The sequence below is a fragment of the Saccopteryx bilineata genome, chromosome 6, assembly GCF_036850765.1.
Source record: "Saccopteryx bilineata isolate mSacBil1 chromosome 6, mSacBil1_pri_phased_curated, whole genome shotgun sequence".
In the NCBI taxonomy this organism is placed as follows: Eukaryota; Metazoa; Chordata; class Mammalia; order Chiroptera; family Emballonuridae; genus Saccopteryx; species Saccopteryx bilineata.
The window spans coordinates 28,658,345-28,686,247 of record NC_089495.1 but is presented as its reverse complement, the minus strand read 5'-3'; the positions used below and the strand labels follow the sequence as shown (position 1 = coordinate 28,686,247).

At 36.6% G+C, this 27,903-nt stretch overlaps 1 protein-coding gene across 1 annotated transcript in view; it reads right to left on the bottom strand.

Moving 5' to 3' along the window:
- The window catches only part of KCNU1 (potassium calcium-activated channel subfamily U member 1), a 141,643-nt gene that overhangs the window by 29,569 nt on the left and 84,171 nt on the right, over positions 1-27,903 (bottom strand). Inside the window, exons 20-21 of the mRNA XM_066237500.1 lie at positions 26,496-26,630; positions 27-114 (exon numbers count right to left, since the gene is read on the bottom strand). Coding sequence (XP_066093597.1) covers positions 27-114; positions 26,496-26,630 — 223 coding nt within the window. The remainder of the gene's footprint in view (positions 1-26; positions 115-26,495; positions 26,631-27,903) is intronic.

Here is a 27,903-nt window from a genome sequence, read left to right as displayed (position 1 = left end):
TTCAGATTTGGTGCGAGATCACTTACCAGAATCACTTGGTCCAAAGGGGTTGCTTTGCACCAGTGAAACGTGCCGCTGCTATCAAGACAGTCATGAACTTCATGGAGATAATTCCTGAACAGGAAGAATGGGGAGTTAGCCTGAGAACACCTGTGGCTCTGGTATAACAAAGCCAAGATGCAGAATCCATTAGAGCCTCATGTCCAAAATAAAGAATAACACTAGAAAAATAACCTTAGGTCTCTGAGACTCCAGAACAAAGATTCATGTCTGAAGGACACCAGGAGATGAATGTATAGACTATGACATAGCTGAAGACACGCTTAACACTTTGGGCAAAAGCCACAAGAATTGTGTATGTGTATGTGAGTGTGTGTGTACATGCATCTGTGTGTGTTTAACAGACCCATCAGTCCTTTTACCTTAGACTATATGTGCATCAAAGATAATTATTTCTACTCTTAATTTTGCTACTATCATGATGATACTATTGCTTGCAGGAAGTCATAAGAGGTATTTTGGGTACCTGAATACAAAATTTTAAAGGCTGTGAGATCAAGTCATGGGCAGCATCTTTCTCCATGCCTGTTTTCCTCCTCTCTTCTTTTGATGTTTTTCCTATAGGTCTCCGTTGAAACATACTTACTGATTAAATGCATTTTGCATTATTAATGACTTCCACCACTGACCTGCATTTGACTAGATTCTACTCTAATCTTGATCTAAATTTTGACAAAGCCCTCCGCATGATCACTCCACACTGCAGTTGGGCACAATGTTTATCATATAATGTATTCAATCACCAAAAAATGTTAGATGATCTTGAAAAATCTCACTTACCTCCTAATGAATGTATATGTGTTTAATAGGGAATAAAGGAAACTCTTTTAAAGTCACAGAAAATTTAGGGTTCAAAAGGATGTATTTGAGTCAAGACAATCTAAGTGTAGTCTGCAGAAACAACATCAAACTCCCAGGGGCTTCACACACACAGGTTGTTTTTCACTCACAGTGTGTACTCATTCAGGTGAACTTGTCTCTGCTCCACACAGCCACTCAGAGTCTTAGGAGGATGGGGACCTTACCATCTTAAGGCTACATATGTGGAACTTAGATCATCCTCAGTCATTAAGGCAAGGGAAGAGAAAGAAATGGGAGGATCAAGCCCAGGCTCTTGTACCTTGGCCCAAAGTGGTACATATCATTGCTGCTCACATTTTGTTGGCCAGAACTAGCCACATGTCTCCTGCTAACTTTAAGGGGGATGAGGAACATGGGAAGCAATTGAAATATTTGAACATTTCTGTTTCTTCCCGAGACTTTATAGAAAACCCCTTACTTTATGGATAAAAGTCAAAGAGCTAACAATTATAAAGCTGGCATTTGAATATAATGCTATGGTTGAGGTTACTGGGCCTCACAATATCCAATTCTTACCTTCCTTAGCATATAGGCAGTTGGGTGGGGCCACATGACTTGTTTTGGCCAGTGAGAAGTGAGAAGTAATGACTGACATAGTGAAAGCCATGCTCTCTTCTAAACTGCCGTGGAGATGACCAGCCTGAGTACACGAAAGACTATGTGAAGGAGAGGGCCCTGGCCTCCTTGACCTGTGCTGGACATGTAACACGAACAAGAAATACACACTTGTGCTAAGGCCACTGGGATTTCATGATTCCTCCACAGCATAAGCCATCCTATCTTAACACAAATACCTTCTCTAAAAAACATATTCCACGAAATATCAGTTTCTGGAGAAGCTTGAAGGAACTGTTTTTTAAATGTAGTCCAATGCATTTTGAGAAAAGTATCACCTCTTTGATATTCATACTACCCTTGAGCATGAGAAGGTTCTGAAAAGCCTTGCACAAATAAAATCCTTTAAAATTTGTACAATCAGTGTTTCACACACTTGTTTCACCACAAAATTTTTAACATTTACTTTCATATTTACTTTATTTATTTAAAAATATTTTTTACCATCCCTTGAAACCTCTTTTGGGACGCACTACACTGTCTCACACTATGGGTTCAGCCCAGGTAATCAATAGCTGATGGCACCATTCTCCTGTGAGATTATACTCTACACCCTAGGAACAACACAACTATCACTCTCTGTGCTGAGGGCTGGGGGTTTTCCCTGTGAATTAATATAGCTTGTTATTCAACATTTAGCCCAAAGTCTTAGACACCAGCATAATGACAAGCAATTTTTTTTTCTCTTTTAACCAGGTTAGTTTCTAAATTGTCATCTTAAATCATAATTTTTTTTCAGACAAAAGGACTTACTTAAACTGAGAATGAAGTGTCAGATCTCAAGCATTGGGAGAAAGAGAAGACCCAGGCTGAGAAACTAGGGTAGGGAACTGGGGCACTGGAAAAAGGTTTGGAAAAGTAGAGAGGCTAATTACTAATGAGATAAGCCAAAGACTATATGCAATCCTTATTTTTCTCTCCCATCAAGACCTACTTATAACGTTAGTGGATTCTAGTCACTTACCTAGCCAGAAGATGGGGTAATGCAAACCTCAAGGTCAGCTTGACCAAAATGGGTTACCTTGTTTATTTAAATTAACATGTCTTTTCATGTTTAAATATCCCTCAGTCATGAGCCTCGACCCAGAATCCTAAGAGCCATACTGGCTCTCTTAATGGTGCTGGACAGGACCGTGGTGATGGCTTCATGCCAGGCTTGCTAAGGGCCAAGTCTGGTTTTGATTCTTATCAGAATTGAAAAACTGACTGTGTTATTCATAGAACCTTCTTTTCTCTCCATGTGTAGTTTCCTAGACATCTTCCCTCAGATGTTGATATAATGGACCAACTTACCTTTAGGGAGGTGGCTTCGTGCACACTGCCCTAAGCACTCAAATTTACAACCACCACTACTTTTCTTCTGGTCACTTTCTTCAGCTTTTCCCCACTTCTTCTTCTCCTCCCCCTGCCCCCACCCCACTCATAATAAATGAAGGGTCTTAAATCTGAAAATTAAATGTCCTTTTGGCACATGGAAGATAATCTTCTCCCGAGCACATTTTCACTTGACTCAGAATAGCAAATCATTCACTATGCACTTTTCTATCATAATAAAAGCATGATCTATGTACACAAACTGTCACAGACAGCTTTCTTCATTCTTCATTCATTTCTTTTTTCATTCTGATGTTATGGAAAACAGATATGCCTTAGAGGAAACACCTGTTGGAGACCTTTGTAAAAGAAAAGGCTGGAGAAGACCCACTTCATCATAAAGGCATCCATCTGGTGTCCTTGCCAAAGCAAAACCCGGTGCAATTCCGTTCACCATCCCTTAACTAAAGCTCCCTCCTGCCGTATGTCTTGCAAATGACATGATCCTTGCAGAATTATACCTTCCTAAAGAGATTAATAAATCATCTTTGAGAATGTGCAGCATTAGCAGTCTTAGGACTTGGAAACAAGGATTATAACATAAAGGCTGATGCTATTGGAGGAAAAGGTAGCCACAGGGCACCATCCAGGTCATTCAGGACAAAAGGAGAAAAGCCACATCCTGGCCACAGACAGACGTTTTTTCAGGTGAAGAGGCTTTCTATGTAGCCTGGCAAGAAACATGGTGGGGTCATCTAAGAGGGGCCTCAGTAGGACATGTTTGGGATGAAGATGGGTTTGGTTTACGGGTCATAAGGTAGGCTTCTTATTGCATAAGCAACACATGGTACTTTTACTTGGGATCATCCAAGAGGCATTGAAAGTTGAACGACCTTCCCCCTTTGAAAGTGGATAGCTCCAGCGTGCTGGGTGAGAACAGCTTTTCCAGCCAGTACACTTGTGGATGTGCAGAGCAGCATGTGAATAAAGCCTCCAGCTGTCTTTGCTGCTGACCACCTTCCTCCGGGCTGCTTTCATATGCAGAAAGCCCGTCTTGAGAGCACATGCTTGAACATGTCCCAGCTGAGAAAGGCAGGCTCTTTCCTCTACGCTGTGTGGAACTATTCTAAAGAGAACTTTTATTCTGTGATGACCACAGCAATTTATCCTGTATGAATCATACCACTGAATGGGAAATATAAATGAAGGACAATGTGCCTTCAGTTTCCAGTGGTGGCACCTGACGAGAGAAAGAATAAGCCATGCAGAATCGCCTCTATTAAGAAGGTAGGGTAGGCTTTAGTAACGGGTCAGTATTTTCTCCAATTTACAGAATTGACTCAAATTATTCTTGAAAATGATCTACTAATGGATCAATGGATGAGCTCCTCCACTGTTCACAATATCTATTAGGAAGTTCAAAAGGCACCTATTATTTTTTTTTCTTTTACAGGCCTCATTTTTGGATGTGTTAGCAAATCCTGGCTTGTGTCTATTCTATTTGAAACCTACTTAAAACTCCATAGGCGGCTTGTAAGTTCTTAGGAGAGAGTTTTCTGGCCTGGATGCAGAAAAATATATTATTTGCCCCAGAACTGAGCTAAATAAAAATAACAAGTTTCATAAAGTCTTAGCATAGAGTGAATAACAAGGCCCTTGGCTGAGGGTTGGAGAAAAAAGGAAGAATGTGTCCTAGTGTTCAAGAGTTTCAGTTGGTTCAAACTTTGGAAAAAACTAATGTAACAATTTCCTGAAGGTCGTAATCTATCCCACCAAAACTAGAGGAAAAACCCTTAGTTTCAGGATGCCTTTTGTGCTAATGAGGATTTTGTATCTTGAAGGCTACAGCTGCCTTATCTCCAATGACTTGGAATATAGTGACAAGGCTATTCCGTCCATACTTAACCAGAAAATACTCATTTATTGTCTATTCTGACCACCACCTTTTGTGAATTAAGAAAAAAAAAATCACTGAATATTTGGAAATGTGAGGGCAGCTGTATAATTGGTGTTTCCCACTCTATCCTCATCCTTTTCTCTTTCCCTCCCACCCCCCCCCCCCTCTAAATCTTACGCACAGAGACAGGGCAGGGAAAATGTAGGTTTACAGTTGTGAGTACATGAAACAGCTTATTCTTGTGTTATTAACTATTGTATTGTGGAAAATGTTCTGTAAACTTACTTTTGCCCCACCCTCTTCATACATCCCTATATACCTACACATGTGCTATAGTCCAATTTCAGAATATGAGCCTTTGTGGCCACATTTTGACTTTATTTTTCTGGGTTTCACCTGGTTGCCATTTACTCATTACAAGGCATTATTTTTACCTTGGAGGAAAACTTAAAGTTTAAAAACAAGGCTAAGTTTTACAGTGCATTCTCTTAAGGAACCTGTGCATGAGCAGGTGGCAAGGGTTCCTGGGAGCTCTGGGAAACTTTAGGACCAAGCACCCACAAAGAATCTCAGGAAGGCAGAGAGCACGGTCCCCATTCCCCATCAGTGAGCCCTCGGTGAGCCCTTCCTTTGAAGTTAGAAAGGGAAGTGTGCACTAGGCTCTGCACCTCCCCTCCCTCCAGCTTGACCAGATATCCTTACTGAGACTCCTTTACTGGGTAAACTGGGAGAAAACCTCCCATGCAATCTCATGGGATGTGACACACATTGGCAGCAGAATGGCTGTCTCTAAAGCACCATGCCCTCTGGGTTGCCATGTGGGAAAACCTTAGGTAAGGAGGGGAATAGGACTCCCATTGTGAGGCAGCCAGGGTGACTGGCTATTCCGGTTTGCTTAGGACAGGAAGCTTTCAGTACTAAACTTGTCACTCCAGTGTCACAATGGGGATCTTTTTCCCTCTTGAAACAAAACACTCCTAGGGAGGTAGGAAGACAGAGGAAGGAAAAATACACCTTGCAACTCCATGCCCAGAAAACTCTTTATGGTGTGCTCAGAAACCTGTACACATGTCTATGTGTTAAGATGAGTTTGGCTGATGTTCACTGAAAGAAAAAACAGTTGGGTGGCCGGAGCCCTATGTGTTTTACGACAAGCCAGTCCCAGTGAATTATATCTTCCATTTTCCTTCTGGTTCCTGTCTCCTGATTCTTTGGCATATGTCAAGTCTTTTGGAAGCCATGGTGGAATTATAAATTTTAATAGTAAAGATAGTAGGTGTGATTTTTTTAAATCTATAAATGGTATTTTTAAGATATCAAAATTCAAGATATCATTGTAATCAGTGCAATATTTTTTTCAGTCTACATAAGAGAACGTAAACTGTGTTCTAAGGTAAACCAAATGAGTTGTGAATAGTGTTCTGTTTGCCTTTAAATGCTGCTTTACAGATGGATTCCATCAAATCCATGGCCTCTGTTTTCAATGTTTACAATTTAAAATCTCTGCAGAGAATTTTTTCCACCCTCTTGCTTAGAAGTTAGACCCAAGGTCAGAGTGGCCCCAACCCAGGTGAAGGCAAGAACAGGATGGTTCTAATAGATAAACCCACATTTGAGTTCACATTTGAGCATCTCTGCTAAGTTTTGCTTTATTTCTGATGTGTATAAGCTGACAGCTTTTTTGCAGGATATATTCTCTGAAAACATGCATGTAGGCATCTCATAATTTAAATTGTTACCAGATAGAAGATCAATGAGAAAAAAGAAAGAGAGAGAGAGAGAGAGAGAAAGGAAGAAAGGAAGGAAACTTTCCTTTTCCTCACCCATTCCCCAGATGGGCCCTCATTTAAATCCTTTTATATTTTCTGGATATTGCATTTGGGATTTTCTACAATGTGAGGACAAATGAGGCATGACCTCAAGCAGCAGGTACCTTTAATAAAGGCTGGAGTCTGTGCCTTGGGCAGAAGAGCCTGGGGCTTAGGGCAAGACTCACATCTAATTGGGAACAATTTCCTCATCCAATCTCTAGAGAATGAGGTTGTATTTTTAGATACTTTTTCCAGCATCACCTAACCCTTCTAAATATCAAATGACATAGTGAACATAGAGGTTGACCTAAATGAAAAATATTTTCCTTCTATGCACAGGTAAGGTTACAGTCAGTCTCCCTGTTTCACGGACTAGGAACTGAACAAGTTAATCAGTTACTCTGATACGTTTGCCCCAAAACATATTACCGAAACAAATGCAAATTACAAGTAAAGGGCTTTCTTTTACTTTGTGTTGGGATATGGAGGTGGGAAGTAGAAATTTGAAAAATCTGAAAACTAGCAGATCAATGAGACTGCTCATTCCTCATTATATTAATACCCTTTTTAAGGTTTTATGGGATTAAGCCTGGGTCAGAGACTAGCATGACAAAAACATCTTCCTTATGCAGTGGGGTAAGAGGCGTGGCCTGGGCAATTACTGCAATAACTCGCTCCAAAAACTTAGGACTGAAAAACTAGCATCAGCAAAATGTTACTGTGAGTGTACATGTGTGTGTGTGTGTGTGTGTGTGTGTGTGTATGTGTGTGTGTGTATCTGCATATGTGGGAAGGAGAGAGGGAGGAGCGTCAAATTGAAAGGCTATAAACTGTGCAGAGAAAATAAAAATAATTCCAGGGTAAGTGAATACTATTAGATTTTTTTACCCCTAGAAATAGGAAGTTATTTGTGACATCTTCTTATCCACATTCTTTAATTTTCCGAAATACCTGTGGCTGAATGTCAAAATGGAGACAAATGATTAGTGTGCTGGTGATTACAGATTTCTGGAAACATTGGAAGGACCTAATGATGTTTTGAGGGCTGTAGACTTTTAAAATTTCCTCACATCTGGAAGCCATCACTGGAAGGAAGCCTGTTGAATAAAGGCATCCTGAGTATTATAACATTTTACTTAGCACCAGTGACCTGTCAAGAAGCAATGGAGATAATGGAGATGGAGGCCACTTGGGATCACTCATGACATGGAGCCCTCCTGCTCTATGTGTTACATGATGGCTATTTTAAAAAAGTGGCATGCCTTAATTAAAGGTGAAAAGTTACAATTAGGGGTCTCTGGTGGGAAGGAAAAGGTTATGGTTAGCATTCTTTAACAAGAAGGAGTGATTAAAGCAGGGCAGTTTTTAGGGATGAAAGGTAAGAATCAGGCTTTTTAGTGGGAGACAGGAGTCTCAGGGTGAGGCAGCATTAATAAGGCAGGAGGGTCGTAAGCATGCTTTCCGAGACGTTTCCTATGTTTTAGGTTTTTAAATTAATGATGAATCAGAATAAAAGAAAAATAAAGTAGAATGTTCATACTGTTTTGTTCACCTTTAATTTAAAATTAGCTTTCTGTAACACATAACTCCTTGACTGGTCTTTTGTGTGTCTATACAGGTGACATTCATATCTGAATTTCTTGCAGCTGAAACCTTTCACTTTAAGAAACCATCTGAATGACTCATCTCTTACCACTACTACTTCAGAAGAAACTTTTAGAAGTCATTTTTTGCTTTTCCAATATTGTTTACTTAGTTGTAGCCACTTATAAGAGAGAGGAAAGAGGACAGGGAGGGAGAGGAGAAAAAGACAAGAGAAAAGAAAGGAAGAGAAGGGGAGAGGAGAGGAGGGAAGGGAAGGGAAGAGGAGGGGAGAGGAGGGGAGGGGAGGGAAGGGGAGGGAAGAGAAACAGAAGAAAGAGAGAGAATAAGAATATAAATATGATTCTCCAAACTTTCTGGGAACTTTTCTATAAATTACAGTCTACAGAGATGTGTTGTAGAACTGGGCACCTGAAACCTGTATAAATATCTTAACTAATGCCACCCCAATAAATTCAATTTAAAAAAAATTTAAAAATAAAAATCACCACACACACGCACCTTTTAGCAATAAAATTTTTCTGTCTCACTTAAATTTCTCCTTTACCATTGTGCAGGCTGATAGGTGAGTTTTGAGTTGCACTTTCTTGCTATGTCTTGCAGCAGATACAATACCACCCCATGGATAACCACTAGTCATCCAGAAGGTATAAGTACATGCAGGTATTTCTTACTGCTCTTGTAGACCAAATGGAAGATAGTGCGTTGTCTAGGGTTTTCAGCTAAGGGCTTCTGGCTTTTATAAATCAGAATACATTATCCAGAATACATTAGCATCGGTATAAAATTATACAGATACTTAATATAAATATAAATATTTATAGTCTCATAATTGACATTATGTCATTGAAGAGTCTGCATGTGGGCACTCTTTATTCACATCTACTTGTATAAGTTCTTCAACAACCTTTTAATCTAAACTCAAAAATTTCAGTAATAGTTTAAAATGAGAATTATTGCTTTTACAAAATTATCCTAAAATAATTTTACCTATTTTTATCTATTATTTCCAGACATCTGATGTGATAAGGGTCAACTTAACTATCTAAACCAGAACTGACAGTGCATTTACCTTTCCTATTTTTAGTGAAGGGCCAGATTGTAAAAATGTGGAAGCTTTGCAAACCAAGAGGCAAAACTGATTGCATGTAGGTCATTGTATAGCAAAAGAAAGAAAAATGCTCAAAATTTTTTATTGAAAGTCTTCAAAATGCAAGAATAATAAGCATAATTTTTATATTACAGATCTACTAATGAAAAGGAAATAATTTTAAAAGAATTTTTCTTAATTGGCATTTAAATTTAATGTTCTCTATTATCAAAATCAATTGCAACGGTTCATATGTTAATGCTGACCCTAATGAGATTTAATATATATCATCTTTAAAAATGTTTTTATTTCACACAGACAGGTACTTCCAAATATTGATAGTATGCCCTAAGTATATGATTCTAATTGAGCATACTCATCAGTTAGAAGGCATTTATAGAATTCTGTTAGACTCTTCTCTCAATAGTTGCTTTTAGCATGTCATTATATAGCAGATTAATCACTTGCAATTTAAGGTTAGGTGGATACCCCTCAATAGCAGTTAAATGAACTTAAAAATATAAAAATTTCCTTTGCATTTGCATCAAGGTCCCCTCACCCCCCAAAATAAAACTGCTGGAACTGAATTAGAAAATATGCCCATTGTAAATTTATGTAGAAATAACGATCTCATTTTGTTTTAACTTGAAATCGTAAAAAAAATGTATAAAAAAGCCAGACATGTGATTGAAAGAATATTAACTGTCATTGTAATGACTTTATCATAGCATACATTTTACATATAAGCTCTGTTTTTTTTAATTTTATGTTTTTGTTAAGAAAAATGATGAATTCTTCAGTGAATGCAAGTTTTAAAGCAACTTAGTATTCAATAGTGATTGATGAAATTTTTCATTCAGAAGAATTTTAGTAAAAAAAATTACAAGAAATCTTAAATACTGCTAAAATCTTGAACTGCTTTGTGGTAGGGCAAATCAGGATATGCAATTCCTATTTCTGACAAAATTCACAGAACAAGCAATGGTGACGTTTACAAGAGCAAATGAAGTTCCCCTTTGACACTAATGACTAAATAATTTATGATAAATTCAGTTATTATCTACAAAATTATATGCTAATAAATGATACAATGAATAAACAGTCTTTACATACCTTGCATTTCACAAGTTTTATAAATTTGTCTAAGCAAAAATTTTACCTATTCTTATCTATTATTTTTCATTCTATTATCTTATGTATCATTTTTCTCCACATGTATTTTTACCACTATCAATTGTAATACATCTTAGCAGATTCCACTTCAGATTGTGCTGAATTAGTGTTTTCTCAACTTTTTTGAATATATTTTCACAGGTAGTTGTGTCATGTAGACAGACTATAGAGGAGGGTAATTTCTCAAACTCAGTAGCTCCCTTCATAAACAACTAGACAGTATCAGTTGCATTTGTCATCTCCAAAGGAGTCAAAGGAAACTACTCAAATCATGTCTTTTTAAAAAATTGACTATTGATATTTTTCCCACTATCAACCCTTCAAGCAAATGTTTTTTGCAGAAAGGTTTATGATATTAAACAATTTTATCTTCTCTGAACACAATTCTTGGCTGTTGTAATCAAATATAACAATTTAATTGAGTCACTATCAGTAAATAACTTCCTTTTTCTTGGCTACCAAATGAACCACACTGTTAAGTAAAATTTGGTTTCAAATTCTGCTGTGATGAAATAAACTTTTAATTTTTAAACCAGTGCTTTCCTGTGAACTAGGATTAGTGCCTAATCTGTCAATATATACTACATTCTTTTAGCACAGCTATACGGCCATTGTAAATTAAACATATGACTTTGCCTTTAAAACCAATACACTCACAAGTGGTGGGCCTGATTTGGCCTTCAGGCCATAATTTTCTGAATCTTGAGCTAGACTAGACCCTGACAGACCAAAGATATCACATAGTCCCTATGGCACTCGTTAATGGTAAATCTTTACATGCATTATCTGTAATTTTAGCATGTTTTTTTAAATTTTAATATTAAAAGTGGTAAATTATAGTTAAAAAGACCATTTGTGATGAAGAGATGGTTTTATATCTGCTTAAGGGATCACAGAAATTTTAATAGCAAGATGAAAAACAAGCTAGAAAAAACAGTAGCCCTGAAGAAAAGCACTTCCAGAACAGCAGTAAGGACCTCTAAAAATTTCCTCTTTCATAAAATCAGTAAGAACACTGGTAAATATTTTCAAATTCAACTTTTTCACAACCGTGGAAATTAACCAAAAGCTTAAAGAATCCAAAGTGCTTAATTCAAGAGAAATGGCAGAATCTTGGTGAGTTTTGTAGCATTTTAACTTGCCTTTTCCCACCCCACTTTCTTCATCTCTACAGTAGCCTTGAAATTCAATGGACTCATCATCAAGGTAGCCAAGAAAACTAGCAATCAAGTAACCACTACAGAGGGTAAAATGGATCTGAGCTTTTCAAAAAGCTCTATTCACAGAAAGTATCATTTATTTCCTCTTAAGGCCATTCTCTCGAGAAAAATAATCAAAAGCCTTGTCATTATTTGACATGACTCCATTTTCTCACTGGGGACAGTTGGTTACTTTGGGGAATTTTCAAAAAACAACAACGATGAGCAGAATTGCTTAAAATTCCAGATACCTGAGGTAGAGATAACAGTGTGGTAAGCAAGAGGCAAACCAAAATCTTTAAATGGAAAAGCTAGAGAATAAGTCCACTGGGGGTTTTGAACATTTTTGACTAATTTGTTCTAGGGACCTAAAAGAAAACCACATGTACATAATACCCAGGAACACTTGAGACATCCTTAATCCCTTCTCTTACTTCTGGCTGACCTTGAGACTCTGCACAAGCAGAAAATAAAGACTAAGGAAGATATGTAAACTGCTAGTGTGTTAAAGGCGCTCTCCAACACGTACATAGTACCCTTTGGCAGTGGCAGAGAGACTTAATGATTCGGGGAAATCTCAGTGCAGTCATTTGCTAACCACGAAGCTGAATGAGTAGAGGGTTCAGTGTCAGTACACAACAAAGAAGATCGACATTAGAGAATTAGTTCAGGAAAGTTACTAAACAAACAGCAGAAACAGCAGCACACTCTGGGGCAAGGGAGGAAAGTAACTTCCAGAGTTGTCTCTACTATTATTTTCCTGCATGGTCAAATCCCCCTTTAATTTAATGAACTATAACTGCCCTGTGTACTATAATACATATAATTACTAATGGTAATTGAATAATCTAGAAGAAGTTATATTCAATACATTCTTCCACAAAGAATCAGTAAAATACCTACAACGTTTCTAGGATTATCTCTATCTAAATTATGTGAACAATAACGATGCTTAGGTAACTTCTAGGTAAACCTATGCAGAATAATTCATTCCAAGAGTTCTGACTCACTGAGGTTGAAAATATCTTGCAGTTATTATGAGTATAGCATGACACTGAAATTTATAGAGGATGAGGAACTATTGAAATTTCTTCCATAAGGCTTACAGAGAACCTCTACATATTTGACTGATTTCCATAAGAACAAAGATCACGTATGTGTTCTAGCTTTCGGCGCAGTATCTGGCACATTGAAAATCCATTGAATTCCCAATAAATATTTGTTGACTTACTGATTGAAGACTAAGTAACTGATGATAGACATTGATTGTATGTTTAGTACATGTGCTGTGGAAGCCAGCATATTGAGTGTATTCTTAAACTTGTCAAGTTTTGTTACCATATCTTATTGATGTAAGAAAGTTATAAGTCCAGACCACCACTCTTATTCCTAAGAAATTCAAACTCAAAAATAAAATTCAACTTTCTTACAGCTTTTACCTTCCATGATCTTTAGGGAAATTCATATCTATTTGTAGGTATGTTGTGAGTACAGTGAAATGCACCCCTGTCTAAAAAATGGGAAATAGATGGTGAAATTTAGTGTAATAGAATCCCCATGATGACTACCACTAGCTATATATGAGAGCAAGCCAAGGTATTATCTAAAGTCCCCAAGTTCCAGGGAAAAATGTTCAGGATAGTAGGTTGAATATAACTGTTATTTAGCAAATGGATTTAATACATACTATTTTTGAAGAAATATTGCCTGAATAAATGCTCTTTAATTTAGATTCTAGCAAATAAAAAGAGTAGCTAGAGACAATATCACCTATCTAACTTCTAACCATAGGGAAAGTTTCCCTTGTTCTTGGGCTCAAACTCCTGAGGCAACAGGTTGGAAGCAGGACTCTGGTACTGAAATGTAATTGCAACAGGCTGTGATTGGCATAAGAATCACTCAACTCACTCATTTTGCTCTAATTTCACATTCTTCAAATGTGAATTGCAAATTCAGATTATAATCTATTTTATAATAGGTACCATGTAATGAGTAAGCACTACTTGGAAGGTACTGTGCTAGGCACTTTACAGTTATTATTGCTAATGCTCATAGCAACTCTGCAATGACCTCATTTTCAGATGAGGAATTTTAGGAAGCTTGGTACCTTGTATAAGATCCCATTGTTTTTCTGTTAATAAGGGGGGATGCTCTGGCCATACCAGCTTGAGAGCTTATGTTTATAGTTTTATTATAAAGTAATATGCGCACTTGTTTGGTATACATCCTTTCCTGGAAGGCCAAATCAAACCCTATCAAGCTGAAAATCAGACTCTAATGTGTGGCAAATAACCAAATGAATATCATCCTCTGAGAAGGCTTGAAAGCAAGCAAATGTTGCCTGCTTTTCCCATTTAAATGTTGATATCAACATTTACAGAAGCAAAAGTATTGAACATTATTTGAAAAAGTGTATTTCTGCAGTAAAATGAATTCATTGTGGCACAAATGGAACATCATGCTATGTTTCAAAACATACACAAATTTTATTTTATTTAGAGTCAACTATTTAGCCTAAGTTTTGATGGGTAGGTAATGACTTTTGTTTTTACTACCATTATAGTTTTGTTCTTTCCATGAATCATACAGTATGTAGCCTTTTCATACAGACTTCCCTTAGCAAAAAGCACTTTAGATTCATCCATGTCTCTTTGTGGCTTGATAGTTCATTTTTTAAAACTGCTGAATAAAAATTCTATTCTTTAGATAAAGCACAGTTTATTATCCATTCACCTATTAAAGGATATTTTCACTGTTTGCAGTTTTTGGTGTTTATGAATAAGTTGCTATAACATTCACATGCAGGTTTTTTATGAGGACATCAGTTTTCAAAGAAGTTGGGTAAATAAATACTAGGAGCACAATTACTGGATCACATGGTAAGACAATGTTTAGTTTGTAAGAATTCATGAAATTGTCTTTCAAAATAACTGCCATTTTACCTTTCTACTATCCATGAATGAGAGCCCCTGTTGTAATGCATACTTGGGAGAAATTGGTATTGTCAGTTTTTTTTAATTTTAGTCATATAAATATATAGGTAGTGGTATCTTGTTTTAATTTGCAATTCAGTAATGATACATAACAAGCATATTTTCACATGTTTAATTCCCATCCGTATATCTTCTTTGTTAATGTGTCCTTTCAGTTATTTTGCCCACTATTAATTAAATCTTTTGTTTTGTTATTAACAGGTTCAACATTGAAAGTTTATCAATGTTAAAAGCTTTTACTTATTTTGGCATCTGTGAAGAAAGATCATTTTATTTTCTTCTTTCCAATCTATATAACTTTTATTTTCCTTTTCTTGCCTTATTTTACTTGCTAAGACATCCAGTAGGTTGTGAAATAGGAGAGATGACAGGGTATATCCTGCCTGGTCCATGATCTTAAGGGAGAAACATTCAGTTTCTATTACATATGATGTTACCTGTAGGTATTTTTGTAGGTATTCTTTATTAGTTCTTCTCTTTTCCTAATTTGTTGAGATTTTTAAAAATCATGAGTGAGTGTTGTATTTTGTCAAGTTCTTTATTTGCATCAATTAAAATAACTATATGATCTTGCTACTTCAGTCTGTTGATGTAGTTGATTATATTGATAAACTTTCAATGTTGAACCTGTTTTGTTTTGCATAGCTGTAATAAAACCAACATAGTCATACTGCATGGTCATTTTTATACATTGTTGCATTTGAGTTGCCTTTATTTTGTTGATGATTTTTGCATTATGTTCTTATGAGATGTCAGCCTATAGGTTTTCTTTCTTGTACTATAAATATCTGGGGTTTTGTTTTGGTTTGGTTTGTTTTTAAGATAATGCTGGCCTTGAGTTAGGAAGTATACGCTCTTCTCATTTTTTTTTAAATGATTGGAAAGAACTGGTATTTCTTAAATCAGGGGTCCCTAAACTATGGCCCCGCAGGCCGCATGCGGCCCCCTGAGGCCATTTATCCAGCCCTGGCCACACTTCCAGAAGGGGCACCTCTTTCATTGGTGGTCAGTGAGAGGAGCATAGTTCCCATTGAAATACTGGTCAGTTTGTTGATTTAAATTTACTTGTTCTTTATTTTAAATATTGTATTTGTTCCCGTTTTGTTTTTTTACTTTAAAATAAGATATGTGTTGTGTGCATAGGGATTTGTTCATAGTTTTTTTTATAGTCCAGCCCTCCAACGGTCTGAGGGACAGTGAACTGACCCCCTGTGTAAAAAGTCTGGGGAACCCTGTCTTAAATGTTTGGTAGAATTCACCAGTGAAACTTCCTGGGCTTGGTGCTTTGGGGATGGTGAAAAAATGGAAAGGTGGTGGGTTTTATTAATCACTGGAACATTTATTTAATAAATATTACTTCTCTTTGTGTGAGTTTTGGTACTCGGTGTCTTTCAAGGAATTATTCCATATAATTTAAATTATCAGGTTTTTGCATCAAGTTCATAGCATTTCAAATTATCCTTTTATGTCTACAGATCAGGAATTATGATCCTTCTCTTTAGCCTGGCTGTAAGTTTATAAATTTCATTATTATGTTCAAAGAATTACCTTTGGGTTTTGTTGATTTTCTCTTTCCTTTTCCTGTTTTCATTTTAATGAATTTATCACTCAATTTTATTACTTTTCTTCTGTTTTCTTCAGGCCTATTATTTTTCCCCTAGTTTCTTGAGGTAGAAGTTTAGATTATTGATTTTAATTCTCTCCTCTTTTTTTTTATTTAGGCAATTAAATTTAACATGGTGATATTGGTCAATCAGAGTACATAGATTTAGAGAAAACATCTCCACATCATTTGGACAGTCGATTATGTTGTATACCCATCACCCAAAGTCAAATCATCTTCTGTCATCCTATATTTTGTTTCTCTTTAAGCCCCTCCCCTTCTACCCATCCATCCTTACCCCTCCCTTCCCCTTGGTAACCACTGCACCCCTGTCTAATTCCATGAGTCTCAATTTTGTGTCTCACTTATGTATGGAATCATACAGTTCTTAGCTTTCTCTGATTTACTTATTTCACTCAGTATAATGTTATTTAGGTCCATCCATGTTGTCTTAATGATACTATGTCATCATTTCTTATGGATGAGTAGTATACCATAGTATATATGTACCACATCTTCTTTATCCAATCCTCTATTGAAGGGCATTTTGACTGTTTCCATGACTTGACCACTGTGAACAATGCTGTAATGAACATGGGGCTGCATGTGTCTTTATGTATCCATGTTTACAAGTTTTGTGGGGAGAGAGATTGCTGGGTTATATGGTAGTTCTATTCTTAATTTTTTGAGGAACATCATACTTTCTTCCATAATGGTTGCACTAATTTACATTCCCCCCAACAGTGAATGGGGGTTCCTTTTTCTCCACAATCTTTTCAGAACTTATTACCTGTTTTGCTGAGTATTTCATTGTAGTTTTAATTTGCATTTCTTGAATAGTTAGTGAAGATAAGCATTTTTTCATATATCTGTTGGCCATTTGTATTTCTTCTTGGGAGAAGCATCTGTTCATGTCCTCTTCCCATTTTTTATTGGATTGTTTCTTGCTGAGTTTTGTGAGTTCTTTATATGATATATTTTGGATATTAGTCCCTTATCTGAACTGTTGTTTGAAAATATCATCTCCCATTTAGTTGATTGCCTATTTTTTTTTGTTTACAGTTTCTTTTGCTGTGCAGAAGCTTCTTAGTCTGATGTAGTCCCATTCATTTACCTTTGCCTTTACTTCCCCTGCTTTGGAGTCAAATTCATAAATGTTCTTTATGGCCAAGGTCCATTAGTTTAGTACCTATGTTTTTTCTATGTAATTGTTTCAGATCTTATATTTAATTCTTTGATCCATTTTGAATTAATTTTTGTGCAAGGAGATAAACTGTAGTCAAGTTTCATTCTTTTGCATTTGGCTCTCCAATTTTTCCAGCACCATTTATTGAAGAGGTTTTCTTTTCTCCATTGTGTGTTTTTGGCTTCTTTATCAAAGATAATTTGACCATATATATGTGGTTTTATTTTGGGGCTCTCTATTCTGTTCCATTGATCTGTGTGTCTATTTTTCTGCCAGTACCATGCTGTTTTGATTATCGTGTCTTTGTAGTATAGTTTGAGGTCAGGTATTGTAATGCCTCCAGCGCCTTTTTTTTCCTTAGGATTACTTTGGTTATTTTAAGTTTTTTATGGTTCCATATAAACCTGAAGATTTTTTGTTCCATTTCTTTAAAAAATAACATTGGAATTTTGATGGGAATTGTATTAAATTTGTATATTGCTTTGGGTAGTATGACCATTTTAATTATATTTATTCTTCCTATCCACAAACAAGGAATATTTTTTCATTTCATTGTGGCTTTTTCAATTTCCTTTAATAATGCTCTGTAGTTTTCATTATATAGGTCCTTTACGTTCTTTGTTATGTTTATTTCTAGGTATTTTATTTTTGTTGTTGCTACTGTAAAAGGAATTTTTTTTAGTTCTTTTTCTGAGGTTTCATTGTTGGCATATAAGAAAGTAATACACTTCTGTATATTAATTTTGTATCCTGCGACCTTACTGTATTGATATATTATTTCTAATAGCTTTTCTGTGGAGTCTTAGGGTTTTTCTATATACAAGATTATGTTATCTGCAAAAAGTGAAACCTTTACTTCTTCTTTCCCTGTATGAATGCCTTTTATTTCTTTCTCTTGTCTGATTGTTCTGACTAAAATTTCCAGCATTATGTTGAATAGGAGTGGAGAGAGTAGATAGCCTTGTCTTGTTCCGGATTTTAGAGAAGAAAGAAGCTTTTAGTATTTTACCATTTAGTATGATGTTAGCTGATGGTTTGTCGTAAATGCCCTTTATTATGTTGAAGTATTTTTCTTCTATACCCATCTTGTTGAGTGTTTTATTTTTTCTTTTTTTTTCTTTTTTTTTCATTTTTCTGAAGCTGGAAACAGGGAGAGACAGTCAGAAAGACTCCCGCATGCGCCCGACCGGGATCCACCCGGCACACCCACCAGGGGCGATGCTCTGCCCACCAGGGGGCGATGCTCTGCCCATCCTGGGCGTCGCCATGTTGCGACCAGAGCCACTCTAGCGCCTGGGGCAGAGGCCACAGAGCCATCCCTAGCGCCCGGGCCATCTTTGCTCCAATGGAGCCTTGGCTGCGGGAGGGGAAGAGAGAGACAGAGAGGGAAAGCGCGGTGGAGGGGTGGAGAAGCAAATGGGTGCTTCTCCTGTGTGCCCTGGCCGGGAATCGAACCCGGGTCCTCCACACGCTAGGCCAACGCTCTACAGCTGAGCCAACCAGCCAGGGCCTTGTTGAGTGTTTTAAACATAAAAGGATGTTGTATTTTATCGAATGCCTTTTTTGCATCATTGATAGGATCATATGGTTTTTGTTTTTTGTTTTGTTGATATGGTGTATTACATTAATTGTTAATCATTTTACATATGTTGAACCATCCTTGTGTTTCTGGGATGAATCCCACTTGATCATGATGAATTATGTTTTTGATGTGTTCTTGTATTTAATTTGCTAGTATTTTGTTTAGTATTTTAGCATCTGTATTCTGTATATTTAGCAATATATTAGAGATATTGGTCTGTAGTTTTCTTTTTATGTGTTGTCATTGTCAGGTTTTGGTACGAGGGTTATGTTGCCTCATAAAATGTGTTTGGAAGTATTGCTTCTTCTTCAATTTTTTGGAAGACTGAATAAAACAGGAACTGATTCTTCTTTGAATGTTTGGTAGAATTCACTAGTATATCCACCTGGCTCAAGACTTTTATTTTTGGGGAAGTTTTTAATAATTGTTTCTATTTCCTCCCTGCTTATCAGTCTATTTAGGCTTTCTACTTCTTCATGACTCAGTCTAGGAAGATTGTATTGTTCTAGGAGTTTATCCATTTCTTCTAGATTGTTGAATTTGGTGGCATATAATTTTTCATAGTATTCTGTAATAATCCTTTGTATATCTTTGTATATCTGTGGTAGTTTCTCCTTTATCATTTTGGATTTTGTTTATATGAGTCTTTTCTTTTTTTTCCTTAGTGAGTCTTGCCAGGGGTTTGTCAATTTTATTGATCTTTTCATAGAACCAGCTCTTTGTTGTATTAACTTTTTCTATAGTTTTTATGTTCTCTATTTTATATATTTCTGCTCTGATTTTTATTATTTCCTTTCTTCTGCTGGTTTTGGGTAGCCTTTGTTCTTCTTCTAGTTTCTTAAGATGTGATGTTAGTTTGTTTAGTTGGACTCTCTCTTGCTTTTTCATATAAGCATTTAATTATATGAACTTCCCTCTTATTACTGCTTTTGCTGCATCCCAGAGATTCTGATGTCATGCTGTCATTTTCATTTCTTTGTATATATCTTTTGATCTTTTATTTCTTCTTTAACTCATTCATTTTTTAGAAGTATGTTGTTTATTTTCCACATTTTTGTGGGTGTGTTTACTTCTTTTTTGCAGTTGAATTCTAGTTTCAAAGCCTTATGGTCAGAGAATATGCTTGGTATCATTTTAATCTTTCTGAATTTGTTGGTGTTGGTTTTGTGACCCAGCATATGGTCTATTCTTGAGAATGTTTCATGTACACTGGAGAAAAATGTATACTCTGTCAATTGGGGATGAAATGTCCTATAGATGTCTATTATGTCCATTTGTTCTAGTGCTTCATTTAAGGCTGATATTTCTTTATTGATTTTCTGTTTGGATGAATGATCTAAAGCCATCAATGGTGTATTGAGGTCTGCAAATATGATTATATTTTTTTTGGTTTGCACTTTTAGATCAGTTAGTAGTTGTGTTATATATTTTGGTGCTCCTTGGTTTGGTGCATATATATTAAGGAGTGTTATGTCTTCTTGATACACTGTCCCTTTTATTATTATGCAATGTCCATCCTTGTTTCTGTTTACCTTTGTTGTCTATAGCCAGCATTGTCAGATATCAGTATAGCTACTCCTTCTTTTCTTTGGATATTATTTGCTTGGAAAATTGTTTTCCAGCTTTTCACTTTGAATCTATTTTTATCCTTGTAGCTTAGATATGTCTCTTGAAGGCAGTATACTGCTGGATTTTGCTTCTTGATCCAATCTGATACTCTGTGCCTCTTTAGTTTTGAGTTCAAGCCATTTACATTTAGTGTAATTATTGACACTTGAGGATATCCTATTGCCATTTTATTGTATATACTGCTTTCTGATAGCTTTGTGTCTTGTTTGGTTCTTTTTTTATGTTTTTCTGTCATTTGTGTTTTATTTGATGGTGTTCCATACTTCTATCTTCTGTTTCTTCTTTTTTTAAGCTATGTGTTTCAGTGGTGGCATTTTCAGGGGTGGTTACTATTAGGTTTTTAGAAGAAAAATTATCATATTTATTAGAGTCCATTATCTCATGAGTGCTTCTGCACTCCATCCTCTTATGTTACTGGTAATCTTTATCCTCTCCCCTTTATGTTATTGTTGTCACAGAGTATCCTTGTTTTCATTGTGGTTTTGTTAAATATTTTTTACTTGCATATTTGTCTTGTTTTGTTCTTTGTATCTGGTTGGATAACCCCCTTTAGTATTTCCATTAGTGGGGGTTTTCTGGTGATAAATTCCCTCAGCTTCTGTATGTATGTAAATGTTTTCATTTTCCCTTCATATTTGAAGGATAACTTTGATGGATATAGTATTCTTGGTTGGTAGTTCCTCTCTTTCAGTACTTTAAATGTTGGGTTCCACTCTCTTCTGGCTTCTAGAGTTCCTGCTGAGAAATCTGATGATAGCCTAATGGACCTTCCTTTATATGTATATCCTTCTTCTCCCTAGCTGCCTTGTGAATTCTTTCTTTGTTATTGATTTGTGATAATTTCAATATGATGTGCCTTGGAGTAGGTCTGTTTAAGTTGAGGTAACTCGGTGTTCTGTTGGCTTCTTGGATTCAAGGCTCTAACTCTTTCCACAGGCTTGGGAAGTTCTGATTGATTATTTGTTTCAATATGTTCTCCATTCCCTTTTCCCTCTCTTCCTCTTCTAATATACCCATTATTCTTATATTGTTCTTCCTGATAGAGTCAAACAATTCTTGTAGGGCTTTCTCATTTTTTTTTTAAATTTTGTTTCTCTCTTCTCTCTGAAGTATTCCTAGTTGCCTGTCTTCAATGTCACTGATTCTCTACTCTATCTGGCTTGTTTTATTGGCATAGCTTGTTATCTCATTTTTCAGTTCGTGTATTGAGTTTTTCATCTCTGTTTGGTTCTTTTTTTATAGTTTCAGTTTCCTTGGTGAAACTGTTCATTAAGTTGTTTTTTGAGCTCACTAAATTGCCTTTCAGTGTTTTCTTATATCTTATTGAGTATTCTTAGAGCTTCAATTTTGAATTCTCTGTCATTAAGCTCCAAGGTTTCCATGTAATTGAAATTTTTTCCTGAGGATTTTCATCATCTATCTGAGTTACATCTCTATCTTGTATATCCATATTTGATTGTTTTTTCTTGATGGCATTTGTGGGTGATATTTTAATAACTCCAATAAGAGATAATTATTCCTTTTTCTGGAAGGCACTGCACTACAAGATTTGCCTCTGCGAGATTCTTGGAGCATCTGTTAAGGCTTAGCTGTCACCTTTGTAATGATGAAGGCAAAGTCCTTGAATTGGTAGGAGGGTCTTTTTGCTAGGGCTTTGCAACTTTATGATACCAGCACTGGCTGAACAGGAGTCCTTCAGGGCCCACCCCCACATCCCCACAGAGCAGGGGATCTAGTTTCTGGGTTCCCCTGCCTCTAATAGGAGAGAGCAGCCTGGAAACCTAGTGGAGGGGGGTCTGCCACCACTGCTGTTTTCACAGCAAGGGGAGCAATAAGGAACTGAGAAGCTGGGGTGACAGAGTCCAGTCCCTCCTCTGATACCACTCTAAGCTCTCCAAGCACAGCCCTGGGCTGGGCCAGGAATGCATGCCACAAGCCGGTATCCTTGAGTTTTGGTAGCAGCTATGGCAGAGATTGCAGATCCAGGGCTTCCCATCTACACAAACTAAACTCCCTCTAGCAAGCCAGTGCCTAAGCATCAGAGCCGGTGGTATGCAGATCTCAGATCAAGCATGTCTGGTGCCACAGGGCTAAATTGTGCTGGCAGGGCAGGCAATAAAGCATGTTCCAGTGTCCTGTGGGCTGATCTCCACAAACTATTCAATTGTAGTTCTTGGGAACTTGCCACTGGCTTTGTGTGCACACTGTGCCTGTAATAGCTCAGCCCTGCAATCACGGTGCAGCAGACGTCGGGAAGCAGCCCTGCTCCCTATTTTTGGTCGTTGCCCCTTGCTCTGCTCCTTCCTCCCCCGTCTCTCCACTCGGCTCCTCCCAGTCTGAGACAAAGCCTGCGCAAACAGTGCCTTCCTCCCTCAAGTTCGTGAGGAAGGAGAAAGACTCAGTCCTCTGGTATTATTTTTTCTTCTGTGCTTTGGCCCACTTTCTTGCATGATCATACCTTTGTCTATCCAGTGTGTGTATATTTCAGGTTCATCTGGATTTTTTTCTCTGCAGATAGTTGTAGAATTTGTTGAAATTTCAAGGGGAGAGATGAGGAGTATCTTTCATGCCATCATTTCTCTGATGTTAATCTAATTTTATTAATCTCCTGTTTTCTAATATATGTATTTAATGTCATAAATTTCCCTTTAGAAATTGCTGTGCTTTATCCCACTAATTTTTATAATTTGTATTTTCATTTTTCTTTAGTTCTCTTTATATTTCTTTTTTGACCCACATGTTATTTAGAAGTTGTCTATTTCCACATATTTAGGGAATTTTCCAGCTCTTTTTTTGTTATTGAATTCTAGTTTAAATTTATTGTGTCCTGAGAAATCACACTTTATGTGATCTCTATTATTTTAACTTTGTTAATATAAATTCTGTGGCCCAGAATGTAGTGTATTTTGTGCATTGAATAATGTACATTTTGCTATTATTGGAGTATTCTAAAAATGTTAGATTGAGTTGATCAATAGTACTATTTAGATCAACTGCATCCTTACTGATAATTTGATCAATTACTACATAAGAGGTCTCATAATGTCTCCAAATTTAAGAGTGGCTTTGTCTATTTCTCTATGTTTTTTTTTTTTTTTTGAAGTGAGAAGTGGAGGGAAGGCAGACAGACAAACTCTTACATGCACCTGACTAGGATCCACATGGCATGCCCACCAGGGGGCAATACTCAGCCCCTCTGGGGCATTGGTACACTGCAATTGGAGCCATTCTAGAACCTGAGGCAAAGTCCATGGAGCCATCCTCAGTGCCCAGGCCAACTTTGCTCCAATGGAGCCTTGGATGTGGGAGGGGAAGAGAGAGATAAAGAGATAGGAGAGGGGGAAGGGTGGAGAGGCAGATGGGTGCTTCTGTGTGCCCTGACTTGGAATCAAACCCAGGACTTTCATACACTGGGCCCACGCTCTCCCACTGAGCCAACCCGCTAGGGTTCCCCATGTATTTTGATGTTCTGTTTTTAATCATATACATGTCTAGTACTGTTATATCTTTGTGAAGAAAAGACTTCTTTATCATTATGTAATGTCTCTTTTTATCCATGACTAAAACTAATATAATTACTCAAGCTTTTTTTCTAATTAGTGCTATCATTGTTTAACTTACTCTATCTTTTGATTTTTTAACCAATCAAAATATTTATATTTAAAGTGGGTTTCTTATAGATAGCATATAGTTAAGTTGTGTGTGTGTGTGTTTAATTTATTTATTAGTTTTATAGAGAGAGGAAGAAGGACAGAGAGACAGAAACATTGATCTGTTTCTGTCTGTGCTCCGACCAGGGATCAAATTGACAACCTTTGTGTATCCAAATGATGCTCTAACCAACTGAGTATCCAGCCAGGGTTGCTGGGTTCTGTTTCTTTATCCACTCTGACATTATCTCTTTGGTTTTATTTATGCCATTCTTAATAGAAGTGATTACTGATATAGTTGGGTTGTCAATCATGTTTGTAATTGTTTGTTATTTGTTGTATTTGCTTTCCCCTACCCCTTTTTTCTGCCTTCTGTGGTTTTCATTGAGGACTTTATATGATTCTATTTCATCTTCTCTCTTAACATATTACTTGTACTTATTTTTTAAATTAGGAGCTCTACAAATTTGTGAACCACATTTTTAACACATCTAAGTCCACCATCAAATAACTATACTGCATCATGTTTAGTGCTGGTAGTTTATAATGAAGTGTTCCCATTTCCTCCCTCCCATTGCTTATAATATTGCTCTTACTCATTTCATGTACCTATATGCTATAATTACTTGATATGATTTTATTATTATTAAACAGTTATATTTTAGGTTAATTAGGAATAATAACAATCAGAGATGTTATTTTACCTTTTTTTTTATTCTTACTCTAACACTCTTCTTTATGTAGATCTCAATTTCTAATCTGTATCACTTTGCTTCATCCTGAAAAAATGTTCTTTGGACATTTCTTGCAGAGCAAGTCTGATGGTGATGAAGTCCCTAAATTTTTGTTTGTCTGAAATAGTCATTATTTTTCCTTTACTTTTGAAGGAAAATATAAAATGCATATAAACTTGTAGGTTTGTGGGTTTTTTTTTTCAATATTTTGACTATTTCACACCACTGTCTTCTTTATTATGGTTTCTAACAAACAAACAAAAAGACAACCATATAAGGTGGGGCAAAAATAGGTTTTCAGTTATTTGTATGGAAAATAATAAATAATAATACAAGAATAAACTCGGTGTTTCGCTTTACTCTCAACTCTAACCCTACTTTTGCCCCACCCTGTAATTTTTACCCTTGTTCTGTCATAGGGAGGGTGTTTTCCCATCTCTGGTTTCTTTCACAATTTTCTCTTGTTTTTCTTTGTTTTTTAGTTTTAATATGATATGAATGTTGTAGTTATTTTTTTGTCATACTGAATATTTTCTGAACTGTCCAGATCAGTGATTTGCTGTTACCAATTTTGAAAAATTCTAAACCAATATTACTTCAAATATTTCTTCTATTCTACTCTTCTTTTTATATTCAAATTACATACATGTTACCATTTTGATATTGTCCCACATTTCTTCAGTATTTTCTGGTGGAGTTTATGCTATTTTTTCTCTTTCATATTCATTTGGTAAATTTCTGATGACATATTCAAGCTTTGTTTAGTCTATAGGTGAGCCTACCAAGGAGTTTTAAATTTTGTTACAGTGTTTTTTACTTATAGCATTTCTTTCTGATTATTTTTATAGTTTCCATCTTTCTGCTTACATTGCCTATTTGTTGTCTACCTTTACATTGCCTATGTTGTCTACTTTTTTCATGATAGCCCTTAACATATTAAGTATACTCATTTTAAATTCTTTATCTAATAATGCCACATTAATGTCATACCTCCGTGTTATTCTAATACTTGCTTTGTCTCTTCAGATAGTATTTTTTCTTGCCTTCTAGAATGCTTTGAAATTTTTTAGCAATGTGATAATGCATGCTGGATAACAGAACTAAGGTAAATAGATCTGCAGTGTGGAGTTTTATGTTCATCTGGCTAGCAATAGCACTGTGTTTAATGTTTGCTGTAGTTAAAGTTTCCACAGGTTTCAAATGGCCTAGTGTCCTTAATTTTGTCTTCTTTATTGACTATGAGTTTCTCTAAGAACCCTTTCTTGAATAGTCTGCAACCTGAGCCTCTTTCAACTATAGTAGCTACACCTTGCTTCCCTCAGGTGAGACAGGAAGGCTAGGAGGGGCTAGAGTGGGAGAAATGCCATTTCTTCACCTGAGATAAGGCATTGGCAAAACTGGTAAAAAAAATTTTCCCTGAAGAGGAATCCTTTGCTATGGAGATTTCCCGGGCCTGTTTCACTACAGTTCCTCTTCCCTTCCACTGCCGGACTTACTGAGAGGATTGTTCTTGGTTCTTCACCGTGAAAATTGGGTCGAATTCCTGGAGGTAAAACTCCCTAAAGTGTGGAGGTAGCTCTAAGCTTAGAGCCCTTAGGAGTTCCTCACTCTGCACTTTGTCCACACTCAAACTGGAATAATTCATCAAAGTTACTATTTAAGTGTTTCTACTAGTTTATGACTTCAGTGGCTTCTGTTCTAGGTAAGCAAATCTCAGCTGTGTCTCTCCAGAGAGAGACACAGTGGTGGCTGGCCCCACAACTTCAGTTGTCTGATGGGCAAAGAAAAGTCTTCAGTGTTCAGTCTGACCAGATTTTTCTTGTTGTAAGGACAGGAGTGATGACTTCAAAGCTTTTTACACATTGAAGCTAAATCTGGACGTTTGGCAATGTCCTTATGTTCTGTAGTGCGAGGTTCAGAGGCTGGTCCTTCCATGTCACAGAATCAGGCAGCTCAGCTTTCAAAGACGGTTCACATCTCAGCACGTCCCATCTACCTGTTTAATCTGACAACTCCCCCTTCAGTAATTAAATATACTTTCTTCATGGATCATTATGATGTGATTTATGACATGTGTGTAATTGTCAGAATTACTGTGGGTAATTAAAATATAAAGTGAATGCTGCCAGAGGCTTCAGTCACTCTCGGTGCCCTCATTAAAAATCAGGAGCTGACCAAATTATAAATAGACTGGTTTGCACAAGTTCCTGGCAAATTCTAATTATGAATCTTATCCTTATTCTATCAGAACTCACTCCATTAGTCATGCAAATTCTGAAGTGATTAAGTTATTTTACGTGCTGGAATTGAGGAATTAATAATAAAAAGGTGAGTAGCAGTAATTAGATGATACTATGAGACTTTATTATGTCAGGTCAGTTTGGGTCATCTTACATCTCTTCCTGACCCTAGGTCTGAGACACACACACACACACGCACACGCACACGCACACGCACACGCACGCGCACACACATACCCTTAAGGTTGTTTAATGGATGGCTTAATGGTTTTAGTGGATTTATAACTTTTATAATGAGAGCTAAAACAAGGAGAAGAAGGGTCTGTAAACTCTGAATGAGGTGTTATCTTGGATTTGGCCAGAGAAAGACACTGGTCATTACCACCAAGGAATCCTTTCTAGCAAAGGTAAAGCACAAGGAGGAATCAGTTACCATGAGGATATTTCCTGCTATGACAAGTGGCAGGAGCAAGTGATAACTCACACCTTGAAGGAGACTTAGGTGATCATATCTCCTTTTCTGTCTGATTTTACAGCTAGAGGATTAAGTCTATAGGAATTATGGGGCTGCTCATGAACAGAGATCCAGGCTCCGAGCTCAGGTCCAGGTTTCTCCTTGTATAGAAGGCCACAGATTAAGGGGGAAGCTGGTGAGAGCCAGAGT